This window comes from Canis aureus, chromosome 15 (assembly GCF_053574225.1).
Source record: "Canis aureus isolate CA01 chromosome 15, VMU_Caureus_v.1.0, whole genome shotgun sequence".
In the NCBI taxonomy this organism is placed as follows: domain Eukaryota; kingdom Metazoa; phylum Chordata; class Mammalia; order Carnivora; family Canidae; genus Canis; species Canis aureus.
Genome location: NC_135625.1, coordinates 58,895,061 through 58,909,491, shown reverse-complemented (window position 1 = coordinate 58,909,491; position 14,431 = coordinate 58,895,061). Strand labels below are relative to the sequence as shown.

Genomic DNA, 14,431 nt, shown 5'->3' with positions numbered 1-14,431 from the left:
CCTTTGCAGTTGTTGATGCTTCACAGTTTACATGATAAATGCCTACGATAAAAACACAAAGTTTATTTTCTGAATTAAAAAAAAAAAAAAAAACACCTTTTGAGTTTTGCTACACCTAAAATGAAGAACCCCATTTAAATCTACTCCCCTAGGGCACTAGTTTACTATGACTCAGAAGAAAATGACTTACTGAATCATTAGTACCTGTTTAACCTGATAATCAGTGTTTCAAGCCAATGCTGTCTCATTACACTATAATACTAAGCTAGAAAACAAACAAGATGTTCTTAGCACAGGACCCTCCCTCACTTCCCTCCTAGTTGCCTCCAAGTAATAAGAAACCTAACTAATAAGCAACATTCATTACCTATGGAAGACAGAGGAAGCATGACACTGATGCTAAGACTCCAGTCTTATAACTGAGAAGAAAATATTTCTTGGTTACCAAGCTTCCCTATTTGTCTAGCCCAGTCACAACCTTATCCTTTTCCATTTCTTTTGATTTCCTTAACCTACCAATAGAAAAAAAGGGAAATTTAAGTCAGTAGAAAGACAGGCAAGAGCTGACTTAACTGCACAGATACAGTGTAAACAGATTTCTTTAATCACGACTTAGGATATAGGGCCTTCCTTCCAAATAGCCTAAAACTGCTGATTCTCGATCATTCCTAATGGATTTAAGGAAGTTGAAGAGAATTTGTTTAACTCAGAGGCCAAGGTACTGAAAGGGCATGTCATGTCACACGATTACCACTGGTAACTGCAACAGAGAAAACTATTACTTAAGAGTTCTTCCTTAAAAAAAAAAAAAAAAAAGAGTTCTTCCTTGCCCTATATTTATTTTTTTAATGTTTCTTTTTTTTTAAAGATTTTATTTATTTATTCATGACAGACACACAGAGAGGGAGAGAGAGAGGCAGAGACACAAGCAGAGGGAGAAGCAGGCTCCATGCAGGGAGCCGGATGTGGGACTCGATCCCGGGTCTCCAGGATCCGGCCCTGGGCTGAAGGCGGCACTAAACTGCTGAGCCACCGGGGCTGCCCCTTGCCCTGTATTTAAAGATAAATAGATGATAGATAGATAGATAGATAGATAGATAGATAGATAGATAGATAGATATAGATTAATTGATGTATTTATTTGTTTGTTTGTTTATTTATTTATGATAGAGAGAGAGGCAGAGACACAGGAGCAGGGATTTTATTTATTTATTCATGACAGACACACAGAGAGGGAGAGAGAGAGGCAGAGACACAAGCAGAGGGAGAAGCAGGCTCCATGCAGGGAGCCCAATGTGGGACTTGATCCCGGGACTCCAAGATCCCGCCCTGGGCCAAAGGCAGGCGCTAAACTGCTGAGCCACCCAGGGATCCCCCTTGCCCTGTATTTAAGAACCCCAACCTCAGTTTGTTTTAAAAGGTTACGAAGCAGGGACTCCTGGGTGGCTTCTTCCTCTGCCTAGGTCTCTGCCTCTCTTCTCTGTGTTTCCCATGAATAAATAAAATCTTAAAAAAAAAAAAAAAAAAAAGGCCGTACAAGAAAAATCAAGATTTTTCATATATTTTATTAAAAAGTTTATTAACTCCATTTGAACTGCTTTATTTTTTTTTCAACTGCTTTATAAGACTGCTCAGAATTACTTTTATACATGAAATCTACCTTTATTCTCCCTCTTAAAATAAATACAAAGCTACTAGGGCTCTGAGAGTCCAAAATCACAAAGAATGAAGCAAAAAAAATGTGGTATTCAAAGTCTATATGGTAAAGTAAGCAAATTTTAAAGTCATAATGTGATTTTAGAAATGCTAATAAATGCTTGGCAGACTACATGCCTTCCTATTCCATGGGTCATTCAGATGCAAACAGTCTTAGCTGAGCCCCTGCTAAGCACCAGATATTGTGCTATGCACTTTCATTTAGATTATTTGGTTTATATCCAATTCCAGAATAGCATGATCTTTCAAGATAGCTGGAGTAACAGAAAAATCACAAAAGAAATCTTCCAACCACCACAGGTTATCCTATGCCCGAGATGGCTTAGAGAAGAAGCCTATACTCATCAAAGCGAACAGCATTCGCTGATCTGTACGGTATTATATGGCCTCAGAAAATGCATACACAATCTAGAAACCATCTAAAGATTGAGTTAGAAATTGAGGATATTCAGCAAAGTAGGATTTTTACCTTAAACATTGGGAGACTTAAAATTGCCAATGAGGGGGCACCTGGGGGGCTCAGTGGGTGAGCGTCTGCCTTTGGCTCAGGTCATGATCCTGGGGTCCTGAGATTGAGTCCCGCATCAGGCTTCCTGGAGGGAGCCTGCTTCTTCCTCTGCCTAGGTCTCTGACTCTCTCTCTGTTTCCCGTTAATAAATTTTAAAATCTTAAAAAAAAAAAAAAATTGCTAATGAGGAAAAGAACACAAGCCTCTTTAACCTGTATCATACTTCCTTCCTATAGTAACCAACAAGAAAAATTTGGAGCCTATAGAAAAGTGTTCAAAGTTGGACTTAGCTCTGAAATAAGATTTATGTACAATAACCAACTTAGAATACTCGAGGTAAAATTAAGTACCGAATAGTTCTATTGCTTTTCCCAAGAAAATATGTAGCAACTGATGCTGAACATGCATTGTCACATTACCTGGAGAGTAACATAAGGGGAACAAGACAAGGCAATAAAAACAAGATAGAGGGAAAAAACACACAATTCAATACAGGGTGCTATTTTTATAATTTTACACTCCCTATAATTTCTATTACTGCATTTCAACTACCAAAACTGTCTCAATCCTCCTTCCCCAAGCAATTGCTACAAGTGAAAAGATACGTCCCAAACTCCACAATTCTCCTTCCTTCTCCCATGAGTGATGGCCTTTTCCACTTCACACAACTCCTCTCCAGCACTTGCCAACAGCTACACATACTCAAGACCACAAGAATCCCATAAACTTGCCTCCACGCTTTCCAAAAACCACTCAATTCATTGCTAACATCACTTATAGACCCAGCCACCCCTCAGGGAATCAGATTTGTATCTGAAAACCCCCAATGGAGTTTAACTTGCTCAGTTCTCTGAAACATCCTGCAAATGCATCCTCCTCCACAATGGAAATGGCAAGCCCTCCCACTTGTTCCAACCCCTCCGATTCACAGAAAAGAAGAGGCAGAAAGAATGTAAGGGTAGATGGACTGATGAATTAAATAAATTAGAAAAAAAGTGGTGAAGTATACCAATGCCTCCAACTAGGACTTGAGAGCTGGATGTGCCCCACAGATGTTTTGTTTCGTCAAGCAGGTGTTTTAACCAGAAGCCAACATTTAAAAGTAAGAAAAGAAAGAGGAATATCCAGATTTCAGCCTTCTTTGGAGAAATGTAAAGATCCGGCAACCCTAAGCTCAGGTCCCTGTGAAGTGACAAGGGCTGAAGCTGAATAGCACCTGTTTCCTATTTCAGACAATCCTCCAGCTTCATGGTCCACCTACCTGGCCTGCTTTACCGATGCTTCAGTGGACATGCTGGGGACATCTGAATTTGCTACTCCTGAACTACAGTAAACTATGGTCAATAACAATCTTCAGTGATTGTTTAAGAATGATCTTTTGTGAGAACCTAGCACTAGACAAAGTATCCTCTCCCAGGCCACTTTTGGCTCAATGATTATCTTAAAGGATTCCAAATAATGTGTATTATGGTCTTTTAAGACGACCCTAGTAAACCTGTAAACAGTGATTGAAGGACTAAACATAAAGGCCATTTGGAACAGAATGCCTGAACTAAAAAAAATCAAAATCAGCAGAGTAGTTAATAGAGTTTGAAAATCCCATACATGTTTATGTTAAAAAGAATTTATGACATCTACAGAATAAGATGGAGCAGTTCTCTGCAAGAGTGATATGTTTAATATCATTCGATATGTTTAAATATCATTTCATATTTAGATAGCACTTTAAATATTTCCAACATTAAAAATCTATTTTTTCATCTGACGTTGACAAAACCCATGCTATAAATATAAAGTTGGCTAGGCAGATCTTGTTTTCCCCTCACAGATACCAAAGCATAAAGACGCCAAGAGCCTTCACTAAGGTCACCCAGCTAGTTAGTATGGCAAAGACAGGAGCAGAATCCAGCTGTGCTAACTCATAATCCTGTGCTCCTTCCCCTTCAATACATTGTTGCTGCCTCTTATCCACTCGATATCCTACAAAGGATAGGAAAGCTATTCCAGGGATTACAGAGAAATGTGGTTCCACAGGAGACTGGAAGAATCCATTCAATGAGACCAAAGTCTCTAAAATTCCTTCCAATTTCAAGAATGGAACTGGCCCTTCTGCTCACTTTCAAATCTCCCGTCATTCGATTCCATAGGCACTACACACTACTGTTCAGTAGTACATTTGTGTGTCATATATATGTCTCATCTTCCCAAATATTTTGAAAGTTCCAGGAGAGGGCAAGTATCATGCCCCTTTGTACATTCAATACAAATGCTTACTTTATTATTTATACAAAAAACTATACCTCTTGTTCCAAAAAACAAAGAACTAGAAGTGACCTTAAGTGAATTTCAGAAATAATGATAAAGACATCTAAATTATAACATGAAGGAAACAAAAGTAAGAAGAGAAGGTGGCCAGTTTTATGTTTTATAAACCTCCAAGAATTGAGACCTCTTTTTGTCACTGCAAAAAAATATTTTTTTAAGGGAAATGTTACCTGAGTGGGTTAACATTTTACAAGATTTTACATACAATATTTAAAAGTTTCTTTATTTAAAATTTACATATACATATAATATATGCATAAGTATAAACAGACATAGACATCTGAATTTGCTACCTCTGAACACCAAAAAATCTTTGTTGTTTAGGAGTGATCTTTTGTGACAGCCCAGAGCCTAGAGCTGAATGAGGTGTCTTCTCTCAGGTCACTTTTAGCTTGATGATTTTCTTACAAGAGTCCAAATAATTTGCTATAATACACATATTTAATATCTGTAATATGCATAGGGCATAAAAGCTTCATAAGGTAAGACATTTTAAATCCTCCACTTAGAATGAAAACAAGACAGTGAGTAAAATAAAAATCAAGAGAGCAAATACAGATAACAAGAGCAACATTTTATCCCTGCACAATGACAGTACCTGGAGATATCCCAGTTATTTGGAACTCAATTTTACACATCAACCAACCTCTTCAGAACATTGGTTTTTCCATGCCAAGTACCATCCAAAGGCTCCTCAAAAATATATATTTTTTTAAGATTTTATTTATTTATTCATGAGAAACACAGAAGAGAGAGAGAGAGGCAGAAATATGGGCAGAGAGAAAAGCAGGCTCCATGCAGGGAGCCTGACATGGGACTCAATCCTGGGTCTCCAGGATCACGCCCTGGGCTGAAGGTGGCGCTAAATCACTGAGCCATCCAGGCTGCCCCTCCCCAAAAATATTTAATGCTAACTCTGAGGCAATACATCATATACTGAGTCACAACACTTATAGGATCATATGCTAGGAATTTTTCCATTTGTGAAGGACAATTCTAATCCGTAGTTTCATAACCTATGCAAAATTAAGTACTCTAATGTAGTGCTGGAGAGAATGGAAATTGGTAACTAGAAACTCGTAATATATACCCAAACTAAATAAACACATAAATCTTTTGACCTAAAAAATCCTACTTCTGGGAATCTGTCCAACAGATAAACTTGCAAATGTGTGAAATGCCATGCTACAAAGTAATTTAGTGTAGCACTATTTATAAGAGCAAATTTTTGGAAAGGACTCAGATCATTTTGGAACTGGTTAAATAAATTGTGGTATGTCCATACAATGGAATACCATGAAGCCCTAAAAAAAATAAAATAAAAAAAAATAAAACTCTCTTTGTACTGATATGAAAAAAAAATCTCCAAATTAGAGTACCTGAAAAAAGCAAAGAGTAGAATTGTATATTCTGTAATATATGTAAAAAGAGATGTGGGGGCTGGGGGTAATATATGTATATACATAAAATATCTCTGAAGGACCCCAAAAAACGTTACATGCCTCTAGGAAGTGAGATTATGTAGGTGAACAACAGAATGAAAGATTTTTCATTCCATAACTTTTGAGTTCTGAACCATGTAAATACATTGCCTGGTTAAAACATTAAATTTAACCAATGTATTAACTTGTAAAACAAAGCCATAGGGGTGCCTGGCTGGCTCAGTCAGTAAAGCATGCAACTCTTGATCTTGGGGTTGTGAGTTCAAGCCCCACACTGGGTGTATAGATTACTTAAAAATAAAAATCTTCGGGCAGCCCGGGTGGCTCAGCGGTTTAGCACCGCCTACAGTCCAGGGCCTGATCCTGAAGACCCGGGATCGAATCCCACATCAGGCTCCTTGCATGGAGCCTGCTTTTCCCTCTGCCTGTATTTCCGCCTCTCTCTCTCTCTCTCTCTCTCATGAATAAATAAAATCTTTAAAAATAAATAAATAAATAAAAATAAAAATCTTAAAAAAAAAAAAGCCACAGTATGTTAGGATTTCTAATTTGAGAACATTATATTGTAATTAAACACTACAGTTTAAGTAACAATTTTTGCTATTCTTTCCATCAAAACACCCACAAGTCCATCCCTAAAATTATCATATAGTCACAGAATATAAAGCCAGAAGGAGCCTCGAAAAATATTCAAAAAAAGAAAACCATGGTCTGAAAAGATTAAATAATTTCCTCAAAGGACAATATGTTGGTGGTCAAGTATGGCCCACACAGTGACTCACATTCCAAAGTATTTTCATATATTTCCCTGACCCCAAACAGATTATTCATTAGCACAAGGAGCCAACAACTGTCAACCAAGATCCCAGTTGCATCTGGAGGATGACATGAACGACAGAGCCAGTGTAAGCTGACCTCCTATTTCTGTGAGATACTTTCCAATGCTCATCACAGAAGAACCAGAAGGTGTCTTGCTTTTCTTGAGTTATGTTTTAGCAAAGTGGCCATGGAGTAAAACCATAGGATAAACATGGGGAGGGAGAGAGATTTCCTATAATCTCAATTATACCAGAAAAATGTGAGAAAAATGTTAAGCAACTTCACAATCAGGTAATCAGAATTTACTTTTATATTAAAACAAATATCAATCTGTTTATGGCATAGAATGTAAAATGTACATGAATTTTTAAGGTAAATAAGACACTTTCAAAGAAATGTCATGCTGCTACTGATTGATTCTGCTCCCAGAAATGTGTATCCTAGAAATACACACATTCATTCTCTTAAACTCTAATGAGGCAGGAAGGCTTGAGAACTACTACACCAAAGGCATTAAAATAGCCTTCTCAATGGCAGTAGAAAAGGCAAAAGATTAGAGCCAGGCAGATCTGGCTAAACAGCCTGGTTCTTGCCACTGTGTAACCTTGAACTCAGAGCATCAGTTTCTTCATGGGTTAAATATGGTCAATATTACTTAATAATGTAGTTTTACTATAACAATGGGAGATAATATATGTTAAGCAAGCTGCCTGGACTCTAGAAGGAGTACAATAAATGATGGCTACTATTATAGCCATCACAAACCTATCAGAATCTTTGTCTAGCCATTTATTTGGATTCAATTTATGAGACTAAAATAAAGTGGGCAGTGGATATTATAAGCCCTCCCAATCAGTCACCGAGAGAAAAAAAAAGGCCAATAAAGTAAAATTACCTAAATGCAAATATATTATACTCACATATTTCATTTCAAACTTCTTAGCCAACATTTCCACTTCTTGCCTCTCTTGATGTTCATCATTAAATGGGTCTTCTGTGTGAATGGGCTTCTTCTGATTCAAAGTAAATAGGAAAAGAAATAGAAGTATTAATATTACTTCAACCAGAGTTGAATATATCCTTAAACTTAAGAGTTAAATTTTCCAAATATTAACACAAGTAAGTTAGAAGCATTAAAAGTAACTACAAAGAAATGTTGGTTTGTAGGAAAAACACTTGCAGCTTTAATGGATTCTTACACATTCTCAAGTTTTTCGGTGGTGAAGAACTCAACAATTCAAATAGTCTCCTCTCACAAAATGGTCTGTGGTCACCCCTCTCCAAAATAAAAAGACCAAAAAAAAAAAAAAATCCCCAAGAAAATTAAGTGAAAATGAAAATCCCACTCATTAATCTAGTTTGAGATCTTCCCAACAAAGATAACCGCTTTGGCCAGGAAATACTTCTCAAAGAATCTCCAGGTTATTAATCAGCATCAACACTGAATCATCTGCCCTGAGCTATATATCACACGGGTATCTGTAGCTGCTTCAGCCTTCTGGTGAGGCTCAGCATCAAAACCTCAATCTATACCACTATCCTTCTTGTCCATGGATATTCATTCAGGGAGTACATACTACTTTTAAACAAAGCTAGAAAAGTGAAAGCTGGGCAGCCCGGGGGGCACAGCGGTTTGGGGCCGCCTTCAGCCCAGGGCGTGATCCTGGAGACCCAGGATCGAGTCCCACACCTCGGGTTCCCTGCATGGACCCTGCTTTTCCCTCAGCCTGTGTCTCTGCCTCTCTCTCTCTCTTTCTCTCTCTCTCTCTCTCTCTCTCTGTGTCTCACATGAATAAATAAATAAATATGAATAAATAAATAAAATCTTAAAAAAAAAAAAAGAAAGAAAAGTGAAACCTGCAAACAAAAAAGTTACATTACTGTGGCTTCCTTCTAGTGGGGGAGGATGAAAGTTTAACATAATACATGGCTTTAAAAAAACCACACACACAGCTAGGATCCCACATTTACCATCTATTTACCAAAACAAACAAAAAAAAAATCACGTCCTTTACTCAAGTTTACTATTTTAGCAGACACATTTCATTATACATAGACGTTTTCAATTCAAAAGGGGGGGAGGGGCAGCCCTGGTGGCTCAGGGGTTAAGCGCTGCCTTCAGCCCAGCGAGTGATAGTCTATAAAAATAGAGTTAAGAAAAGTGACTCACTTTTCTCTCAGATTTAAGGAATAAACCCCTACCCACAATCCAGGCTCTAAGTAATCTTTCTATTTTTCAGGTGAAATGACTATCTGCAAATCAGTAAATATCAAAATTATCAACTATCCACAGGTAATAACATTGTAATAATTTTGTCCTTTGATGTTAACTCATTAACACCATCCTCAGATCTTTCACATTATTGAAAATATGCAGTATGACAAGCAACATAATTGCCCAGAATTCTCTAATAGTATTAACTACATTGGCACTATAATAACTTATTTTTCTTTTCATAGTAAATGCTCAATTAATCATGTTCACAAGTGGATATTCTGGTTAACGGATTCTCTGGTTTACTAAGAGTTAAACAAAATTTACTTGCTTATCAAATTACTGCCAGAACTTATTTCTAAGTTCTGTACTATTACTCTTTAGCCAGAAACGGTAAACAAATTATCTTTGAGGATAGAGATGATTGCAATGCCTCAGTCATCATCTTGAACCACTTCAATCAGGGCTTAGTAGTCTACAGAGGTAACAAGGTTAAGGGTTTAGTTAACCTGTGTCCTTAAACCTGACAAGAAGGGCTTTTTTCATACTTTGCCAACATACGCTCATTTAACTATGCTTTTCCTTATTATTAAAAAAAATAAGAGTACACAAAGAATTCTGACTGCATTCAGTTCATCAAGGTTTTAGTGTTTATTCTGTATTTATGAAGGGGGGGTGATTTAAATGTATCCCAATATAGATGGTATTCACATGTCACAGATTTATACCAATAACATAAACTAAAATCTGATTCAAGGTGGCTATTTCAAAATTTAGAATCTTTTTTATTTTATACGATCTCTTTCCCTCTTTCTATTTAAACTGTTACGTGATAAGTTGTTCAATTACAACAACTCAAAATTTAGACTATTTAGAAAATATTAAACATCCTTAAAAATAACTAAAAAAAAAAAAAAAATAACTAGACTTCCCTTGAGGGGAAGAAAAACCAAATTTGAGAATCACCATTCTGCAGATCAATTCTATTGATCTCATTTTGCTTTTTGTTGGTTTCTACTACCAGGATTTCCATTCATGGAAATATGACAACCTCGTTTAGAGAAATGTTTTCTATAATTCCTCATGTAATAAATATGTTCATTGGGAGTAATCATAGATAAATCTGCCAAAACTCAGGTCACAAATGTGCATTGTATTTTTTGTCCAGAATGCAACAAATAATATGTGGCTGAATATATAAGAAAATTTGACCAATATAACCCTAAATTGATAGTATAAACAGAAAAATTAAACTGAATTATTTATCTTTCATGTACTAGTTACATAAAACTAGTAATTCTGATTATTAGATTAACAAGGCAGGGTGTCAAAATTAACTTTTTTTATCATAATTTAAACATATATCTATGATTAATTTATCATGGCATGAATATCATAGCATTAAAGAGGTTCATACAGAAATCTCTGTATGTCTACCATAATTCTCATTTTAGTTCACTTTGGCAGGATCCTCTACATTTAAACTATACAATTTTAAGAAATTTTGTTTGACTAAGATTTGGTATTAGTATGGAAAGAAGTACTAATAAAATTACGCGCTTTGTGCACTAGCCTCATTTGTTAGGTGGGGGGATAATGGTTCCTACCTCCAGGAGCTCTGCTGGACTAAATTCCATAAGTCATGTACCTTACTGAGAACTGTGTCTAGCAACCACACAGGAAGAATTCAGCAAATGTTAGCTACCATAACGTACTTTTGCCCAAATATGATGCTTTTCATCCACAATTTATGAAGTAGGTTAAGGAGTAAAACTGCAAACTCACTTAGAGTAGGAGATCAAATACAATTTATTTGAAAAATGCTCCGGTCCAATGTTTTCAAAATTCTTATGGGGGGAAAAAAGAAATAACATCACATTTATAAATAGTAGGGGCACTAGAGTGAATCTGAAGGATACAATGTTTGTGCAAATGGCCAAAATGATCTCTACCCTTAACAAGTCATTTTGGTTGCAAACATTTAGTACTGATTTGACCACACAACAATATTTGTAAATAATGATCAAAAGATTAACTGGCCTTAAAATAAACAAAACCCAGGGACACTGTTTAACATATTTTTAAACTAAAGAATCATTCATTCAACTATAAAGATAGTTGAGAGTGAAAACAAATGACTTCTGGGATCCATTAGACCTGTGCTAAAGCAACACCTGATAAAGAGCATAATCTCTAAACAACAGAGGAAATTGTTCTCTTACGTTTCTCTTTCTTACTTCTAAATACCACCAAAACCTATAATAAAAATGACCATCACCAACAAACCTCTCTCCTATCTCCCTTGTTCACTAGTTCCATCGAAGGCATACCTATGTATTTTCGACAGTCCCTAAAAAGCCAAACCTGTTTTGGTTTTGTTTTTTTTTTCCATCATTCTCCAAAAATTACAACGGCCCGTGCAACACCAACACCCTCCAGCTTTTGGACCTATAAACTAATGATACACACTCAAATAGGAGTATTATGGGTCGGCGCCAATAAAGCAGAAGACACCTTCCATTCAATCACAGTTAAAAAACAACAACAACAACAACTCTATAGAGAAGACAAAGCTAAATAGGTTTACCAATACCAACGTGAGAGAAAAAGAACCAAATAACTAACCCACTTCATCATTCCTACAGTGGAATCTTCAGTCTGAAGACGTTTACTCTCAAACCCCTTCAAAGAAGAGAAACAGCCCACGCACGCAAGCACAACTCAGGCGCCAACCATAACAAACAGTGATGAAGAGGATGACATGGAGGGGTGACACTATCTCGCTGCTTGCATTGGGGGGCGTGTCCCCCAAGGTTTTTCTTCTTTTCTACTGGAACGACTGCTGGAGCTCCGCAAGGAAAAGCCAACCACGTAGCTTGCAGAGCACCCCCCCCGCCCCCAATTTAGTGTGGGGAGCAGAAAGGAGTCAATTCTGAGGTCTCGAAAGGCGCAGAGGAAAACCGGCTCCGGGCGGCCTCCGGAGCGGGCGCACGAGGGAGGCGGGGGGTGGGGGGGGTGGTCGGCGGAGCCAGGTGGGAGCCGTAGCCGACCCGGGGGAGCAGGGGGGGAGGGGAAGCAGCACCCAGCACTCGTCCACCCGCTCGGCCCCCGCGCCCTGCAGCCCTGCAGCCCTGCAGCCCTGCAGCCCACCCTCCCAGGCGACCCAAGACGCGCGGAGCGGGCGTCGGCAGGTGCGAACCACTGGTAAAGGCGGACGCGTCCTGAGGCTCCCAGGGTCTGGGGGGTGAGGGAGAATCTTCTGTACCCGTTGTTCTCCGCACAGCAGCAGCTCCGGGTAACTGAACTCCACGCAGCTCTCGTCGGTGGGATCCTTGAGCACCAGCTCCAGGCGCACCGTCTCCCTCGGCGGCCTCTGCGGCGGCTCGGCCCGCGAAGCCGACTCCCGCGGCGGGGGCGGCGGCAAGTGCAGCTGAGGGAGCGGCGGCGGCGGCGGCGGCGGCGGCTCGGGCCGCGGGGGCTCCCGCTGCAGCGACATGGGCGGCTCGGCGCGGCTGACCTCGCGCTGGGGGAGCGGCTTCTCCCGCGGCGGGGGCTGCGCGTCCGCCCGGGGGGCAGCCTCCCGCGGGGCCGGCTGCTCCGCCCGGGCCGGCTCCAGCCGGGGGGGCTCGCGAGGGTGCTCGGGCTCGCGGTCGGCCCCCGGGTAGTCGGCCTCGCGCCGCCTCACCGGTGACAGGCTAATAAACGCTACTCTGCGTGGCTCCGCCATCCCCACTGTTCTGGCCCTCCGCCTTCGCTCGAGCCGGCGCTCGGTTCTACGCCGAGTTGCTTGCCTGCCCGCCCTTCCTTTTGCTTCCCGTCGCTTTTCTTCCCTCCACCACCCTCAGTCGTCTCTGCCGACGCCACCGTGAGCGCGCACCGGGCCCCCTTCCCCGCCACTATGTTCTGATGGGCTCCACCGCCATCGCCAGGGTCGCCGCGGCCGCCATGTTGGATCCCCCACATAAATAGAAGCAGGCCGCTGAGCGGGCGCATGCGCAGACAGGACACGCTCGCGTCCACCGTCGTGGCCGTGGCTCAGTTTTCCTCTTTTCCTCCCAACAGTCTGGAGTCCAGACAGGTCAGCGGAAGTGACGTCGTGGCAGGGCCGGTTTCCTTGGAAACGAAGACGCCGTCTGCGCCCTTCCTAAAAGGGAGGGGTCTGGGGTTTCCCGAGCTTCCCGTGCGCACCCGGAAGCCGGCGGCGCGCGCGAGGGGCCCGTGCGGCACACACCGCCCGCGTTCGGCTCTAGGGGACCCGGGTTGTCAAGCGGGGTGCGCGAGGAGGAGACGGAGACGGGGCTGAGGGCGGACGCGAGGACCCGCCGCAGCGCCTGCTCGCCCGGCGCCCCGGGACCCGGGGAGGCCAGGAAATGGCTCCCCGCAGCCAGCCTGGCGGTGCGGCGGCCGCCCACGGGCCTCGCGTGCCCCGACCGCCGCCGGCTGCCCTGGCCCGGCCGCGCGGGCCGCTCAGTGCGGGGCACCGCAGTGAAAACGCTCCGTAACGTTTCGCGGTTGGGGTAACTGAGTAAACCGAGAGTCCCGGGCTCGTCCGTGAAGCCTCAACTGTCGAAACCAACGGGACGCTTCTCAAAACGATTTGGTGGCGCTTTAGGGAACGCGCTCTGGAGGCAGAACGCCTCCGCGCCCGACTCGAGGCGGAGCGGGGCCGTGGGCACGCCTCTGAGGAACTCCTTGGGATTCAGATTTAAAAGGATGACGGAGTTCTTGCCCGTTTTCCTCCATCGAATAGGAAGCAAACCCGAGGTCCCGGACTCTTCTCCAGATCCTAAAGCGAACTCACGCCTTCTGCTCATCCCATTAACCGGATTGACGACGTTAACACCTATTGATGACTCTTTGATGGAGTCACTATGACGTCATACTCCATGTAGTCGGTATGACGTCATAGACAAATTCTCAATGTAGTCACTGGCGTTATAGACAAAGTCTTAATGTCGGTATGGCGTCATAGACAGTCTCAATGGCGTCGGTATGACGTTATAGACAAATTCTCTTTTTTTTTATTCTGTTACTAACTGTATGAAGATAAGCGATGGAAAGGATGTCCCGAGGGGTCCCTCCCACCTCTGAACTGCTCTTATTTTTCCTTGGTGGTATGTTTTACCTCCATTATCTTCTTTGCAGTGGCTCCCATTCTGATGGTGCCCTGGTGGTCTCATTTCTACATTGTTTTAGGAGCCCTTAAGTGTCCTTTAGTAGCCCTTTACTGTCCTCCGTCTCTTCCTGCCAGTCTTGCAGTGCGACTATATTAATGCTTCTTTTTTTATTTTTTTAAGATTTTATTTATTCATGAGAGAGACAGAGAGGCAGAGACATAAGGAGAAGCTGGCTCCACGCGGGGAGCCTGACATGGGGCTCAAACTCGGGACTCCAGGATCACACCCT

The 14,431-nt window shown here is 41.5% G+C and overlaps 1 protein-coding gene across 5 annotated transcripts in view; it reads right to left on the bottom strand.

Moving 5' to 3' along the window:
* The window catches only part of UBN2 (ubinuclein 2), an 87,296-nt gene extending 73,451 nt beyond the window's left edge, over positions 1–13,845 (bottom strand). Inside the window, exons 1-2 of one of the 5 annotated variants that reach the window (XM_077850101.1) lie at positions 13,827–13,845; positions 7,731–7,823 (exon numbers count right to left, since the gene is read on the bottom strand). In XM_077850101.1, the coding sequence (XP_077706227.1) occupies positions 7,731–7,760 (30 nt within the window). In that variant the 5' untranslated portion in view covers positions 7,761–7,823; positions 13,827–13,845. Of the gene's footprint in view, positions 1–7,730; positions 7,824–12,290; positions 13,126–13,826 lie in introns of those variants that run through there. The other 4 variants (XM_077850100.1, XM_077850098.1, XM_077850096.1 and 1 more) reach the window with 4 other exon arrangements.
* Between the last annotated feature and the right edge of the window lie 586 nt (positions 13,846–14,431).